The 13,640-nt window shown below is 38.6% G+C and overlaps 1 protein-coding gene across 3 annotated transcripts in view; it reads right to left on the reverse strand.

Moving 5' to 3' along the window:
• The window catches only part of STARD13 (StAR related lipid transfer domain containing 13), a 310,401-nt gene that overhangs the window by 220,593 nt on the left and 76,168 nt on the right, over positions 1 to 13,640 (reverse strand). For all 3 annotated transcript variants that reach the window (XM_065051591.1, XM_021286176.2, XM_065051599.1), the window contains 2 exons: positions 9,587 to 9,733; positions 4,966 to 5,100 (listed from right to left, as the gene is read on the reverse strand). In XM_065051591.1, coding sequence (XP_064907663.1) covers positions 4,966 to 5,100; positions 9,587 to 9,733 — 282 coding nt within the window. The remainder of the gene's footprint in view (positions 1 to 4,965; positions 5,101 to 9,586; positions 9,734 to 13,640) is intronic.

The raw sequence follows: 13,640 nt of genomic DNA on the forward strand, positions 1-13,640 counted from the left end.
TGTAGAAGTGATGTTTTTCTCTGAACTAATGGAATCTCTAAGATGTAGATGTGGACTTACAAACGCCAGGCATTTGTCAGGTGAAACTTTGCTGTTTGTCCCTCAGGCACTTGATCTCCCCAGCACCTTTGGTACAGATCTCCTTTAGTACCTCACAAACAATATTTCCCAAAGTGAAGGAACTTTTTGGGGGGAAGGAAGAAGGGGAGACATGACATGACACATAGTTGCCCTAAAACTATGATTTTCACTATTATTCTATCAAAATGTTGTAACACGTGTGAGTCATCTTGCAAAGGCATATAAACAGAATACCCACTGTGACACAGGTTTGCCAGAGAAACCTTTCTTGCACCTTTCAAGCTGCCAGCCTAGTTGTTATCCCTGAAAGTGCACAGGTAACATCACTGCCTCGTACTGAGAACTGAACAACTGTGTCCTGCACATTTCTCTGCATATCATTCCTGAATTACAACATCCTTGCTGTTTCTCACATTGGTCTCCTCTGCTACATTTGCTAATCACAATAAGTCATGGAGTATTTGGTTTTCTACATGCCTGGGTGTATGAGCACCAGGGGAACAGAGAGAGATAAGCTCTTTTCATAAAAAAATTGGAAGAGAAGAAAAAACTAGCTCATCAAAATACAACGGGTCTGATTTACTGCTGTGTTACTCCCAAGTTATGTATTATACCACTTGGGTCATGGGAGTTCAACGGATGCAACCTGGGTGTGACACAGAAGTAATTAGGCCTTTTGTCATTTAGATCCGTATCCTTACTGTAATTAAAGTAATTTGGGCACGCACTTTTTAAAAAGTATGGGAAAGTCTGTATCTTAAGGAATCATCAGTAAAAATCTGGGTATTGGAGGGAAATGACCGACCCATGCAGACTGCAGTCTGGAGCTAGACATGGCATTATTTCTATTTGCCTGAAATACAGCACACACACCAAAAGCAACACTTTGAAGGAAGTAAAATGATCTACTTCTCCTGAATGAAACTTGCAAACACCCAGTTTCAACATTTGTCTCTAATTTAAAGCACTGGCTAATTAAAAAAAAAAAAAAAAACAGCCCACTAATTTCTAAAGAAATTCTGTGCCTCCAGTAAGTTTCTAGACTAGATGGCACCCTAAGAAACAGCAACACTTTCTGCATTACAGTGCTGTTACTACAGAGTACGTATGTTTGATACAACACATGGACAGTGCTGATGAAGATTTGTGGAACTGCTGTTTATTGTACTAGTATTTCCTGAATTTCAACAAAAAGAGAAATGTAGACTTCCAGAAATAATTTTATAAAAAGTTACTTTCTCTGTCTTCTCTCCTACACACTTCTAGCCAAACAGTAGCATTACTGCAACATCACTTCAAGAATATTTACATAGTACTAGTGGGAAGGCAGATACCTGTACATGCCTGAACACTTGGCTGAGGTAAAAAAAACCCCAAACAAATAAAGTTGGCAAATATCTTACTTTTTACTGAATATTACTATCTATTCCAAGTAGAACAAGCAACAAATCAGAACAAACGTTTGCGCTTTTGCAGAAATGGAAAACAGCAAATCTATTTTTCTAAGAATGGAAATAGCTGGGGGAAATACAGTATTTTTTTTCCATTAGCAAGCAAGCGCATCCCACTTTTAAATTTCCATTCCGATGAACAGGAGCAGGCTCATTTAATGAAATCACAGTATCACAGTATCACAGTATGTTTGGGATTGGAAGGGACCTCAAAAGATCATCTAGTCCAATCCCCCTGCTGAAGCAGGAACGCCTAGGTGAGGTCGCACAGGAACATGTCCAGGTGGGTTTTGAATGTCTCCAGAGAAGGAGACTCCACAACCTCCCTGGGCAGCCTGTTCCGGTGTCTGTCACCCTTACTGAGAAGAAGTTTTTTCTCAAATTTAAGCGGAACCTCTTGTGTTCCAGCTTGATCCCATTACCCCTTGTCCTATCATTGTTGGCCACCGAGAAGAGCCTGGCTCCATCCTCATGGCATTCACCCTTTATATATTTATAAACATTAATGAGGTCCCCCCTTAGTCTCCTCTTCTCCAAACTAAAGAGCCCCAGCTCCCTCAGCCTTTCTTCATAAGGGAGGTGCTCCACTCCCTTAATCATCTTGGTTGCCCTACGCTGGACCCTCTCCAGCAGTTCCCTGTCCTTCTTGAACTGAGGGGCCCAGAACTGGACACAATATTCCAGATGTGGTCTCACCAGGGCGGAGTAGAGGGGAAGGAGAACCTCTCTCGATCTACTAACCACCCCCCTTCTAATACACCCCAGGATGCCATTGGCCTTCCTGGCCACAAGGGCACAGTGCTGGCTCATGGTCATGCTGTTGTCCACCAAGACCCCCAGGTCCCTTTCCCCTACACTGCTCTCTAATATGTAATTTCCCAACCTATACTGGAACCTGGGGTTGTTCCTGCCCAGATGCAGGACTCTACACTTTCCCTTGTTAAATTTCATCAGGTTATTCCCCGCCCAACACTCCAGCCTGTCCAGGTCCTGCTGGACAGCAGCACAGCCTTCTGGTGTGTCAGCCACCCCTCCCAGCTTAGTGTCATCAGCAAACTTGCTGATAGTACACTCTATTCCCTCGTCTAAATCGTTAATGAATATATTGAATAATATTGGCCCCAGCACTGACCCCTCAGACACTCCACTAGATATTGGCCTCCAACTAGACTCCGCACCATTGACTACCACTCTCTGGCTTCTCTCCTTAAGCCAGTTTGCAACCCACCTCACTAGTCTATTGTCTAGACCACACTTCCTCAACTTAGCTGTGAGGATGCTGTGGGAGACTGTGTCAAAGGCTTTACTGAAGTCAAGGTAGACCACATCCACCACTCTGCCATCATGCCTACGTGGCATGTCTATCATTCTTTGGTACATGAACACTATGACAGTTTTAAAGATACATTTAATAGAACAGATTTTGTTTTAATCAAAATTGTGTAGACAACTTGAAATAAGAACCTCATCAGGAGAAAGATAACTGTTAAGCTGCTGATGTGTAATTATTGCTAAAATCTATTTGCTTTGGGATCACAGAAATGGAGGGTGCCATAGGCGATGCCAATATTTGAAAATGCTTCTGAAGCTGATTGTGGAAAAGATGCTAGTAGAACCAATACATTTGGCAGAAAATTTTTAGAAAGTATGCTTAAGAACAGACTAAACACATGGGTAGTAACACAGGTTAACCGGGAAGCCTGAGTGTGGCTTTTGGCGGCCACATTTCAGTAATCTAGACATGGTTCTTTGATCATGTAGATATGAGTGATTTAGCTGATATTACACAATTCACTTCCATTTCAAAAAGCTTCTGATGAAGTTTTCTATCAGCCTCAAAATACGCTGTCAAGGAGGAAGACCAAAAAAAGATGTCATTGCTAACTAAAAGCAAAAAAAAATGGTCAGCAATTATTGGTTGCTTTCTTTTACAGTGGAGGGATATTACCTGACAGTCTCACAGATTTATATTCAATACACTCATAAATGACCTGGAAAATGGAGGAATAAAAAGGGCCAGAGTTTTCTGATGATATTAAATTATAGAAGTAAATAAAACCAGAAACTGTCTGCTGATTGCTGCAAAAGGACCTCATGGTGCTGAATAAGCGTAAGATAAACAGGCAGATAAAATTAAATACAAACAAATACAATCATATTCACTGGAAAAAAAAACCCCAAACTTCATTCTCAGGTATTCACTACTTTTTACAAGATCCCTAAGATTCAGGTTTTCACAGTACAAGAATTACAGCCAAATCAATAATCTGGTAGCAAATTTACAAGAAGAAATTAAGTGTTTTTTTTCTACATACTTCGCAGTTAAACTTTGGAACTCTTTGCTACAAGATGCTCTGAATATCAAAAGAACAAACAAATACGAACACATACAAAAGACACAACTAGTGGCAAAAGACACCATTAGGGGCTATTAATTACAAAACTGCAATATGGTGTGTGGCTTCAACATGTCTGCATGGCATATTATCTGCTTATCCAGTTCTTAAAATTCTTCCTGAGCACCCAGCATTGGTCACTGTCAATGAAAGGATACTGGACTACAAGCACCTTTTGATTCAACCAGTGCAACCATTTTTATGTTGCGTGATTAACATGGGCACTGCTGGCATGCAAGTAATTTACAACTGAGAGGCAAAACCATCTGCATTTTGGAAACAAGACATTGATCCTAAAATACCTTACTTTTACATGCATAAATACAACAACATTCAGCTATTGAGAAAGTGAATGAAAGCCTTTTGAGAAAACCCTCTGATAGATTTTAACAGACTTAAATTGCAGATGGTAGCATCACCTTGTAAAAACAAAACCAAACCAACCAACCAACCAAACCAAACCAACAACAACAACAAAATCAAAACCAAAATAAATATTGCTATTATTGATTAGAAGCAGGACTAACTAAACCTCCAGAGCTCGACACGTCAGCTTACAGTGAATGCAGAGGGGAATCCACCCTGAATTGGGCATAACCAACAGTCAAATTAAAAAACCTAGGAGATTAATTCTAAAACAAGCAATGAAGAACAAGAAGCACTAGTGGCTCTCAGGCCTGGAATCCATCACATGTAACCTCTAGATGAGATTAATTACTCTTTAGAAGTACCTGTTTCTTTCCATTGAATATGAAAGCAGCCCAAGTGACTAGTTCAGATGTAGAAGTCTTCTTCATCAGCGTTGTCTAAAATCAAATTAGGTGAATCCCACAGCCCTGGGGTCTCATTATCTCGAGACTGACTTAAGTTTTATCTTTACCTGTTTTGCAAACCTAACTCCTCCATGCAGTGTGATATTTGCAAAACAAATTACTTTGAAAAGAAATGCAAGGAATATTTTTAATGATAAATACTAAATTTTGAGGCTACTGAACCTCAGAGTCAGAGAATGTTGTAAATCTGTTGTAGTTACTTACATCAGTTTTAGGTCGTGCTCCACTTGATACTGGGTACGATAAACAGTCTAGATCCTGGTAGTCTGCTCTTCTATTTATCCAAGATGCTTTTCCTTGATGATCTCCATAAAAGCCTGTCTCCACTTGAACAGGGCACTGTAAGAGAATTTTAAAAACCCTGTAAATAAAGGTAAGTCATAAATATTTTTAATGCGAACGACAAGATAAAAACATGGGAATTTTATCTTTTTAAAGCTTCTTTTCTCTGAAGCAAGGTAAATATTCGTCTTCAATCTCTTTTCTTAAAACTACCTGCTACATCATGCTTACATTTTGCTGAGTTAGACATCCAGATATTATGTGAAGTCATTTCCTTAACAGCTAATACGCACAACTGGAGAACTAATAACTAGCAGTACACTTGCCTAAATATCAAGGAACTGAATTACCTCTACTTTAGAAATGCTTTTATTCCAATTATTTAAAACTATCTTTCAGCTTCGCTTCATGTTTGCTTTTCTAACTTAAACAGAGACCCAGCAAGTTCTCATTCTCAAATTACAGAGCCCGAACTTTACCAATCCGCTTTTCTCTGGGGAGATCTCACTTGACTGCTCCACTCCCACACCATTTTTTAGAAGATGTGTGTCCCAACTCTGGGCCCACACATACCCGGCCACACTGGATGCAACGTGGGGAACAGCCCAACTGCACAACCTTCCCCCACGTATCCTGGTTGGTCTCAGAAGGACAACAAGGTTGGGAACCAGGATCAAGGGCGCACTGCAGAGCAGTCATCAGCTGTTGGGTACAAACAAAAATCAGCCAATTTTCTGGCTGCTCCCATTCATGAGAGGACAAATTTGCTGCTAGTATTCAACAGCAACTGCCTATTTCCAGTCCGGTGTATTTTTAGGGCTGTAAAATGAGGAGGCTTTGCAAAGCTGACAAAAGAATCAGTATGGGACCCAGAAAAGTTTGAAGATAATATAGTACTGCAAAAGAATAAAGAGAATGTGGAAGTTAAAGAAAATTTTGTTCAATGAAAGGCATATTGCTGCCATAAGACAGGTTAACTATAATCAAACAGGATTTCTGTGTCACTATCCATGAATGATAAAGAACTAAAACTGGAAAACGTGATTCTCATTCTTCAGATCTTTTTTTTCTGTAGTGAAACTGAGTACTAGATATCAAATGGCAATGAAGCGGATACATTAAACAATAAAACTTGCTGCTTACAGCAAGAGCATTTTATCTCTGCTATCTCATTTACAAACTACCTCCCTCTATATTGCTAAGAAAGACTTTTTTTCATAGGAAAGGTAGAGGTTTTAGAAGAGCTGTACTATTAATTGCAATTTTTCAAAGCTATCAGTTTTGCTGTTAGTACCTTCAGATAGCCAAGCTTTTTGTACTTAAATCATGCATTTATAGCATCAGTGAGAAAATGTTTCAGAAAATAATGTGATGAGAAACACTTATTTTTCATGTCTTTTCTGGATCAGATACCAAGTCATTCAACCAGTGCTACTGCCCAGTGATATTTCCCAATAAAAAACTCACCAGCAGTAACTTGCAGTTTACACAGCTGTAAAGACAAACCACCTCCTAGTATGCATCTAAAAGTGATCATGTTTTAGAAAACACCTTAAATTTGTCCACCAAAATATTGCAAGACCTACTCTCACCCAATACATCCCATAACTTTTGTTCACTCAGTCTATTTTCATTAGCAAACATTTAGACGTCTTCCTGTAAAACTTTTGTTCAATCAAATATTACTAAAGACTTCACAACAGGAAAATTCAAAGAATAATAAAATATCAAGAAGTTACTTCCATGAACAGATGAAAAATCCTTCGGTAGAAAACTGACTCACTCAACCTAGCAATTAAATTACAAAATATATTTCTGTAACACAGCATATGCCATAAGAAATAAATACCATGTTGTCTGTTAAAATTGTTCACACCCTTAAGAGACCAATTTTCAGAGTAGCGGCTCCACCAAACATGCTGTCACTCATACAGTAGTCACCTACTTCTGAGACCTTGGTTCTATAAGCTGGCCTTGCATCTGTGAGCACTTCACCCAAAATCCTTTCCAATCATAATTTCTTGCATCAGTTCCCAATTTATATAATCAAAATGGGATAAAAATAGATAAATAACACATAAGTGGTTCATCATTTTATAGAAGCCAAACTTACGTGGTTACTTGTAAACACATCTCTAAGATAGATTTTCTTCTTATCTGAGTTTCATTGCGAGTGACAAGAATAAAACATTTGATATGTGTGGAACAAACTGCAAGCTAGAATAAGAAATATGGACCAAATGGGATGAATTGATAGAAGACAAATTACTCATACAACTTGTATGAAAACAAGAGTTTGTTCATTTTTTCCGCTCTAATTGTCATCCTGAGATTTTCAAAATCTGTTTCTTCACAGTAGATTCATGGTGATATTTAGGAGGGTGTATTTTGCTTCTTTGACTATACTGGAAGTCTAAGGTCAACCTGTATTGAGACAAATTATTCTTAAATGTTTAAATTAGAGCAGACAACTTCCTGTTCAGAAATGGCTTTGCTACAAACACCTTTACAGGAGACAGCAAAGGCTGTCTCACCAGCAGCTCCACAACAGATTGTCCCTGACTCTTTTCTTGCTCTGATCTTGTTGGTCATATCAGGAGGATCTTTGTGTTAAGTGACCTCTCCAGCTCCTGTAGTGAAATTGGCTCTCAGAGGCTTAAAGGACACTTCCATTCTGCCAAATAAGGCCACAGTAAAAATGTGGCTGATTCATGTGATGTTTACCTGTCCATAGACAATTAAAATGAAGCATGTTTGCCTGCTTCAGAGAGGAAAGAAGGCACGATCTGATAAAGCAGAGCCTAACTGCTCAAATACTTTATTGAGGAAAATGGTGATTTTGGCATCGATGTTAGAAACACCCTTGGAATCTTTTTGGACTTATTCAAACAGATGCAACTATTGGTAAGCAAACAAATGTGCCAAGACCAGTGATACTGGCTTGGAAGTATGTTTTATCAGCATATTAAGCATGACCAGCTCTGTATTGCTAGTGCAGGCTTTTGGCCAGGGAATATGTCCCAGGAAGAAAGCTGTGCCCAAAGTCCTGGCCTCTGTTACCACACTTCAGTAAGAGAAGTGCAACATCTGGGACACTGGTGTTGGCATTCTCTATACAGCCACTTTGGATGTTGTTGTTCTTATGTATCAAATGGCACTTGAAAACACTGTTTATCTGGATTTGTTTTTTGGCTGTCTACATGCTACATGTCCCTCATTGAAGGCCCCAGCAATGGATTTGAAGTCTAGTATCCTATGATGTTCAAGTCATCATGCAAAAAGAATTATGCCTAACCAAACCACAGCTTTTGCCTTAGTAGGATAGGCACAGCTATAAAATGATGAGTGTTTGGACCCCTGGTTAGCAAAACCAGACTGCCTCAAAGCGGGAAGTGCCGGAACTCTGATGGCTTGAATTTCACTATCAGGCAGAAAAGCAGACTACAATGCCACCACACTTCAACAGAAGACATTGAGCAGTCTCCTACAAGAAGACAGAGCACTGTCCATTAATAGACAAGTTAATGACAAAATGAACACAGTTGGACAGACCTGGTTCTGACTTGCTGACATGTACAACAAGAAAGGAGAGACAGTCATGGCCACTCTGTCACTAACACTCTCTCTGCAGAGTATGAAAACACATACTGCAAAGCACAACACTGAGATGCCAGATCCTGACCTTCCCACCTTGAGGGACGTTTACAGTGATCCACACAGACATTTATTTAAAGAATTTACTTTTACAAAATTAAGCAGCATTGAAACAGCAGTGACAGCAAAAGCATCCAAACAAGCTCACTTTTCAGGAATTTCAAGGCAGTACTAACATTCAGAGCTGCAAATCCAAACAACTCTATCTTAAGCACTGACTTTAATCATAGCCTAAAGCAGAAAACAAACATTGCTACTTCTCACACTGTTCACTCTCCAGTTACCTGCTTCTATAAAAAAACTCCTTGCTTATTCAAAAATTACTAAAATAATATCACTGCTCCTTAATCCCATTTGCCCTCAAAATATAAGCTTGGGAACTGTGTGTCATCAAGTCATGACACTTGCCATCACAAAATATTCTTAACAAGAGGAATGCCACTCTAAATCAAATGTTCTGATAAAATAAAGAAAGAAAAATATTAATTCAACTCTTAATGAAGATACATAGTGCCACTCTTGTCTTTAAAGAAACATACCAAGTGTAAATGGGCTACCATTGGAACTTTAAATTAATTTAAATATTCTATCTGAAAAACTACCAAATGCAATCATCTAGATTCAAATTCCCCTCTAAAAAGGTGTTCAATGATTTCAAGCCATATTGACAGAAAAATTTCTCCCTCTGACATTTCTGTTTATTTGGGCATTAGTTGTCTAAGCAGATCATGAGCTTTCATTACTATTGTGTTAAAACTGTAACTTACTTATCCTTGAACCTGAGTTCCTCAGGCTGTCCAGAAACACAAGCAGATCTGAAAACTGTGGCTTGAAGAGCATCTGATAGCTTAACGTTAGAAAACATATAATACAACACACATATTCTTACCAGTTGCCTGTGCCTTTTGGCAGAAGGAGTACCGGAGGGGGAAGAACCAGCACTCAGAGCTTCTTCAATATCTAAGTTCAGCCGTTCCAGCTTCTTCATAAGACATGACAGAGAGTCTGACCATTCAGATAGCTTTTCTGGTTGGGTCTAAAAGAAACGAAACATACATCAAGTCATAAAACATTGAAGCTTTTTGTGACTTGAAGACTCTCATTTTTCTGGCCAGTCCTCATGAAAAAAGCTGACCAGCTCTTTCCCTGTCCTTGGGTAACTTTCTCCATTTAGAAAGCTTCAATTATCACTCCAGTCCTGATGACACACATTCTTAGCTGCTCTTCAGGCCCACATGATCACACTCCAGCTTTGTATATCTGAATGCCTTTCTAACACTTCATCTTGGATGAACCACTGCCAGCTTAAGTTAAGCCCAACCAAGACCACAACCAAAATAACCTCGTCTCGTCCTTAAGCCATTTTTATTTTAGCATGTTTCCACTGATCGCTTGCTGTCAATAAGGCACAGGACACTGATGGTCATCACGTGCAATGTATTTTATTCTTTATTACAATTCCAGATGTCATCAAGTCTTGCAGATTTATGTCGCCCATCCAAGAGGAAAATCTTCCCGTGTGGCCGAAATATTTAATTGGTCTCAAACACTTTCCGTTTTCATGGATGCATCTTCCCCTTTTATCTGAATGGCTTCACTGTATAATGAAAACTTCCATCCATTGTAGTGCAACTGCCACAAATACTTTTCTTGTTCCCTAGTTTCCTTGAAGTACTTTCCAGTCATCCCCTTAAGCATCTTTCCATGGCAGTCCCTGTGCATGCTGCTGCATTATGCCTTGTTTTCCTCACTCAAATAACTTCTAAAGATCTACAAGAAAAATAGTCACACTGGCCTCCCTGCCATCACACACAGCTACAGCTCCCCAGATTAGTCTCTGTCCTGAAGCTACTTCAGTTCTTTCATCTTTCTTTCACAAACAATACAAATCTTTGCACAGAGAATGATTTCGTAGCAAACAACTCTAACAGACTGAGCATACAAACAGTAACGCTACATTGTCGTCCTACCAAAATCCTAAGAGCACGACACCAACTCCACAATACCTAGGGGAGCTAGATTAATATTGTTATTATTCCTACCTGACAAGTCTTTAATGGTGATTTGTTTCCTTACGAGGATTTTGCAAGTGGGACAGAGAGATAATTGTAATTTGTTCACTATTGTGGGAAAAAGCTCTACAAATAGAATCCAGGAGGCTCACTCCAGTATTACACTGACATGTATTATTACTAATGGAATCGTTCATCTTCACCACAGTAGCTAAGAATAAGGCTCCAGATTGTCAGACATTTGGTCACATATTTCCAATAGAAGCACATTCCCTTCAGAGGGGCTAGTATTGTCTTCATAGGGATTGTTTTGAAACACAGAAAATTAAATATCCTATCTTTAGTTTTCCAAATCTTTATTTGGAATTTCCTACATTTTTATAACCTCCAAGTATTTTTCCTGAAATGCTGTTTAAAGTGCTAAGCTGTATTTCAATTCTGTAGCTATTAAAACCATTAAAACAGATTCTGTGATTACTTCCCATTGCTTTCCAAACACTTTAATGTAAAATATAGGAATTACAGAATGTTCCACAGAAAGTGACTATCAAGACACTCCTCATGCTGAATCCTTTCTGAGTGAGATGATCTTACACAGAAAATGTGCATAGTGGTAAATGTCTATAACACTGATTTCTAAACAAAGTAGACTCTACATCTTCCTGTAGTTATGCTTCCTCACATGCTGATGTTTCCAATACTAAAGAATGCTCAAAAAACCCAGGAACAAGATAAAAAAACCCACATAAACCAATGCAAACTCCAGCAACAATGGACATAGAAAGTCTGTCAGAATGTAAATGAAGCTTTTATTTCTCAGCACAGTTAAACTGTAAGGAGCTGTAAGAATGTGCTTTCTTACCAAATCAATGCTAAACAACTCTGAGGCAACAACTGCATACAGAAATGAGTAAAACGTGTTTGATTTCAGTGAGGTATGCAAAAATTGTACTTGTTGACAAATTGTACAGTTGACAAATATTGAAGGTCAAATAATGTTAGGATTGTTGAGTTAAATAAAAAGTAGGAGAGATTTACACAAGTGCAGAAGTCCATTTTCTGTTCCACGACAGGAAAGAGTATTTCAAGGAGTTGGCGGAGTGTCTCTATTTTAGCAATTTCCATAGAAAATGCAAAGATTAAAATTCATGAAGACTTTAACGAAGGCTTGCAAATATTTTTGACGAAGACACTCCAAATACATGTAGGAATACAAATATAGGATACAGCGTTACAGTAAAAAATACAGTTCCATGCATTAGGAAGCATACTTTGCCTTTATCTTGACAAATATTTACTTACTGGAACAATACTTCCAGCATTCACCAACAGTCTACAATATATCCATATGAGTCAAACTCTCTTATTTTATAAATTTATTGTTGTACTGTAACAAAACTCAAAACTACAGTCATTGCTTTAAAACACAAGTCTGAAAGAGTTTCCCCAAACTATAACTCTCCTAGCTTTCTCCATTCAGTTCTGTCTTTTTCAGTTCAGTATGACTCCATTGTGTCTATTAAGGGGATGGGGAAAACGATGGGTTTTCATTATCCTTCAAGAGAAAGCCAAATGGGCTTAGTTAACAAATGCCATTCACTAATTGGAAATTTGGCACAAAAGCAGCATTTGGAATAAATGCTGATTGGCTACATATTTCAAAGGTTGCCTGAAATTCTTGCTGGACAGCAAAAACATGATGCTACTTACATTGAAAAATATACAAGCCTGCACAGTAGGACTTCTAACTAGTGAATGAATTCTGCCTAATCCATTCAGGAGGAACACAGCTCCCCAGTGTTCAGCCCTAGTAACTGGGTTGGATGCTATCAGCACTCAGAAGAGCCGTGTTGATGTATCCTGCCCATAGCAACTGCAGTGACAGGAGGGTCAGTGTCTTTGGAAGCTTTTGTGTCTCGCCCTTCAGGAGGAAAAGAAATCTCACTCTGAATTATCTAAGAATCATGGTCTGCTTTATTCATTGTTTTTCCCCTAAAAAGGTGTACAGGGACATTGCTCCTTTCCATATACTCTCAAGGTCTCCTTTCTTTGGTGGAGCTGCATTTATTCAGCAATGTATAGGAATGCTGTCACCTTTGAAGAACCTGAACAGCTTAGAGAGAAGTGCATTACAGGAGCACTTTTTATATGTTACCTAAGAATACAGAACCATAGAGGTTGGAAAAGACCCTTAAGATCATCAAGTCCAACCATCAACCTAACACTACCAAGTCTGCCACTAAAACATGTCCCTAAGCACCACATCTACATGTCTTTTAAACAACTCTGGGGATGGTGACTCCACCACTTCCCTTAGCAGCCTGTTCCAATGCTTGATAACGCTTTCAGTGAAGAAATCTTTCCTCATAGACAATCTAAACCTCCCCTGGTACAACCTGAGGCCTTTTTGTCTCATCCCATCCTAAACTGCTGAGCAGTACTAGAAAGTGAGACCAGATAATTCCTCGTCAAACAAATCTTTCAAGGCAGAGAAACCTTATCTATGATGATCATATCATACATTAGGCAGAGAATGACATATTGGCCTTTTAAAGTGAACTCCTTTGCCATATGGAATTCTCAAGTCCCATATACTTATGTTAGACAAAAAAGAATAAAAATATAATAAACCAGAAGTATTATCCTCTGTGCTAAATATAAAATTAAGTGATATGCAATTCCTTAAACTTTAAGCAGTTACAAATGAAGATATTATGCTTCAGATAGTTATTGTATGTTAAGAACTAACCCAACTATTTAATATTTACTAAGACACATTTATCAATCAGTGAAACATATACTTGTAGGTTGCTACTTCCTACAGCAACCACAGCTTGTTTTAGAACAGCAGGCTACACATACTTGCTATATGTACACATTCATACCCAGATTCTGTGTTCATCTACATAGCTGAAATTTTGTTACTACCAA

This window comes from Columba livia, chromosome 1 (genome assembly GCF_036013475.1).
Source record: "Columba livia isolate bColLiv1 breed racing homer chromosome 1, bColLiv1.pat.W.v2, whole genome shotgun sequence".
In the NCBI taxonomy this organism is placed as follows: Eukaryota; Metazoa; Chordata; class Aves; order Columbiformes; family Columbidae; genus Columba; species Columba livia.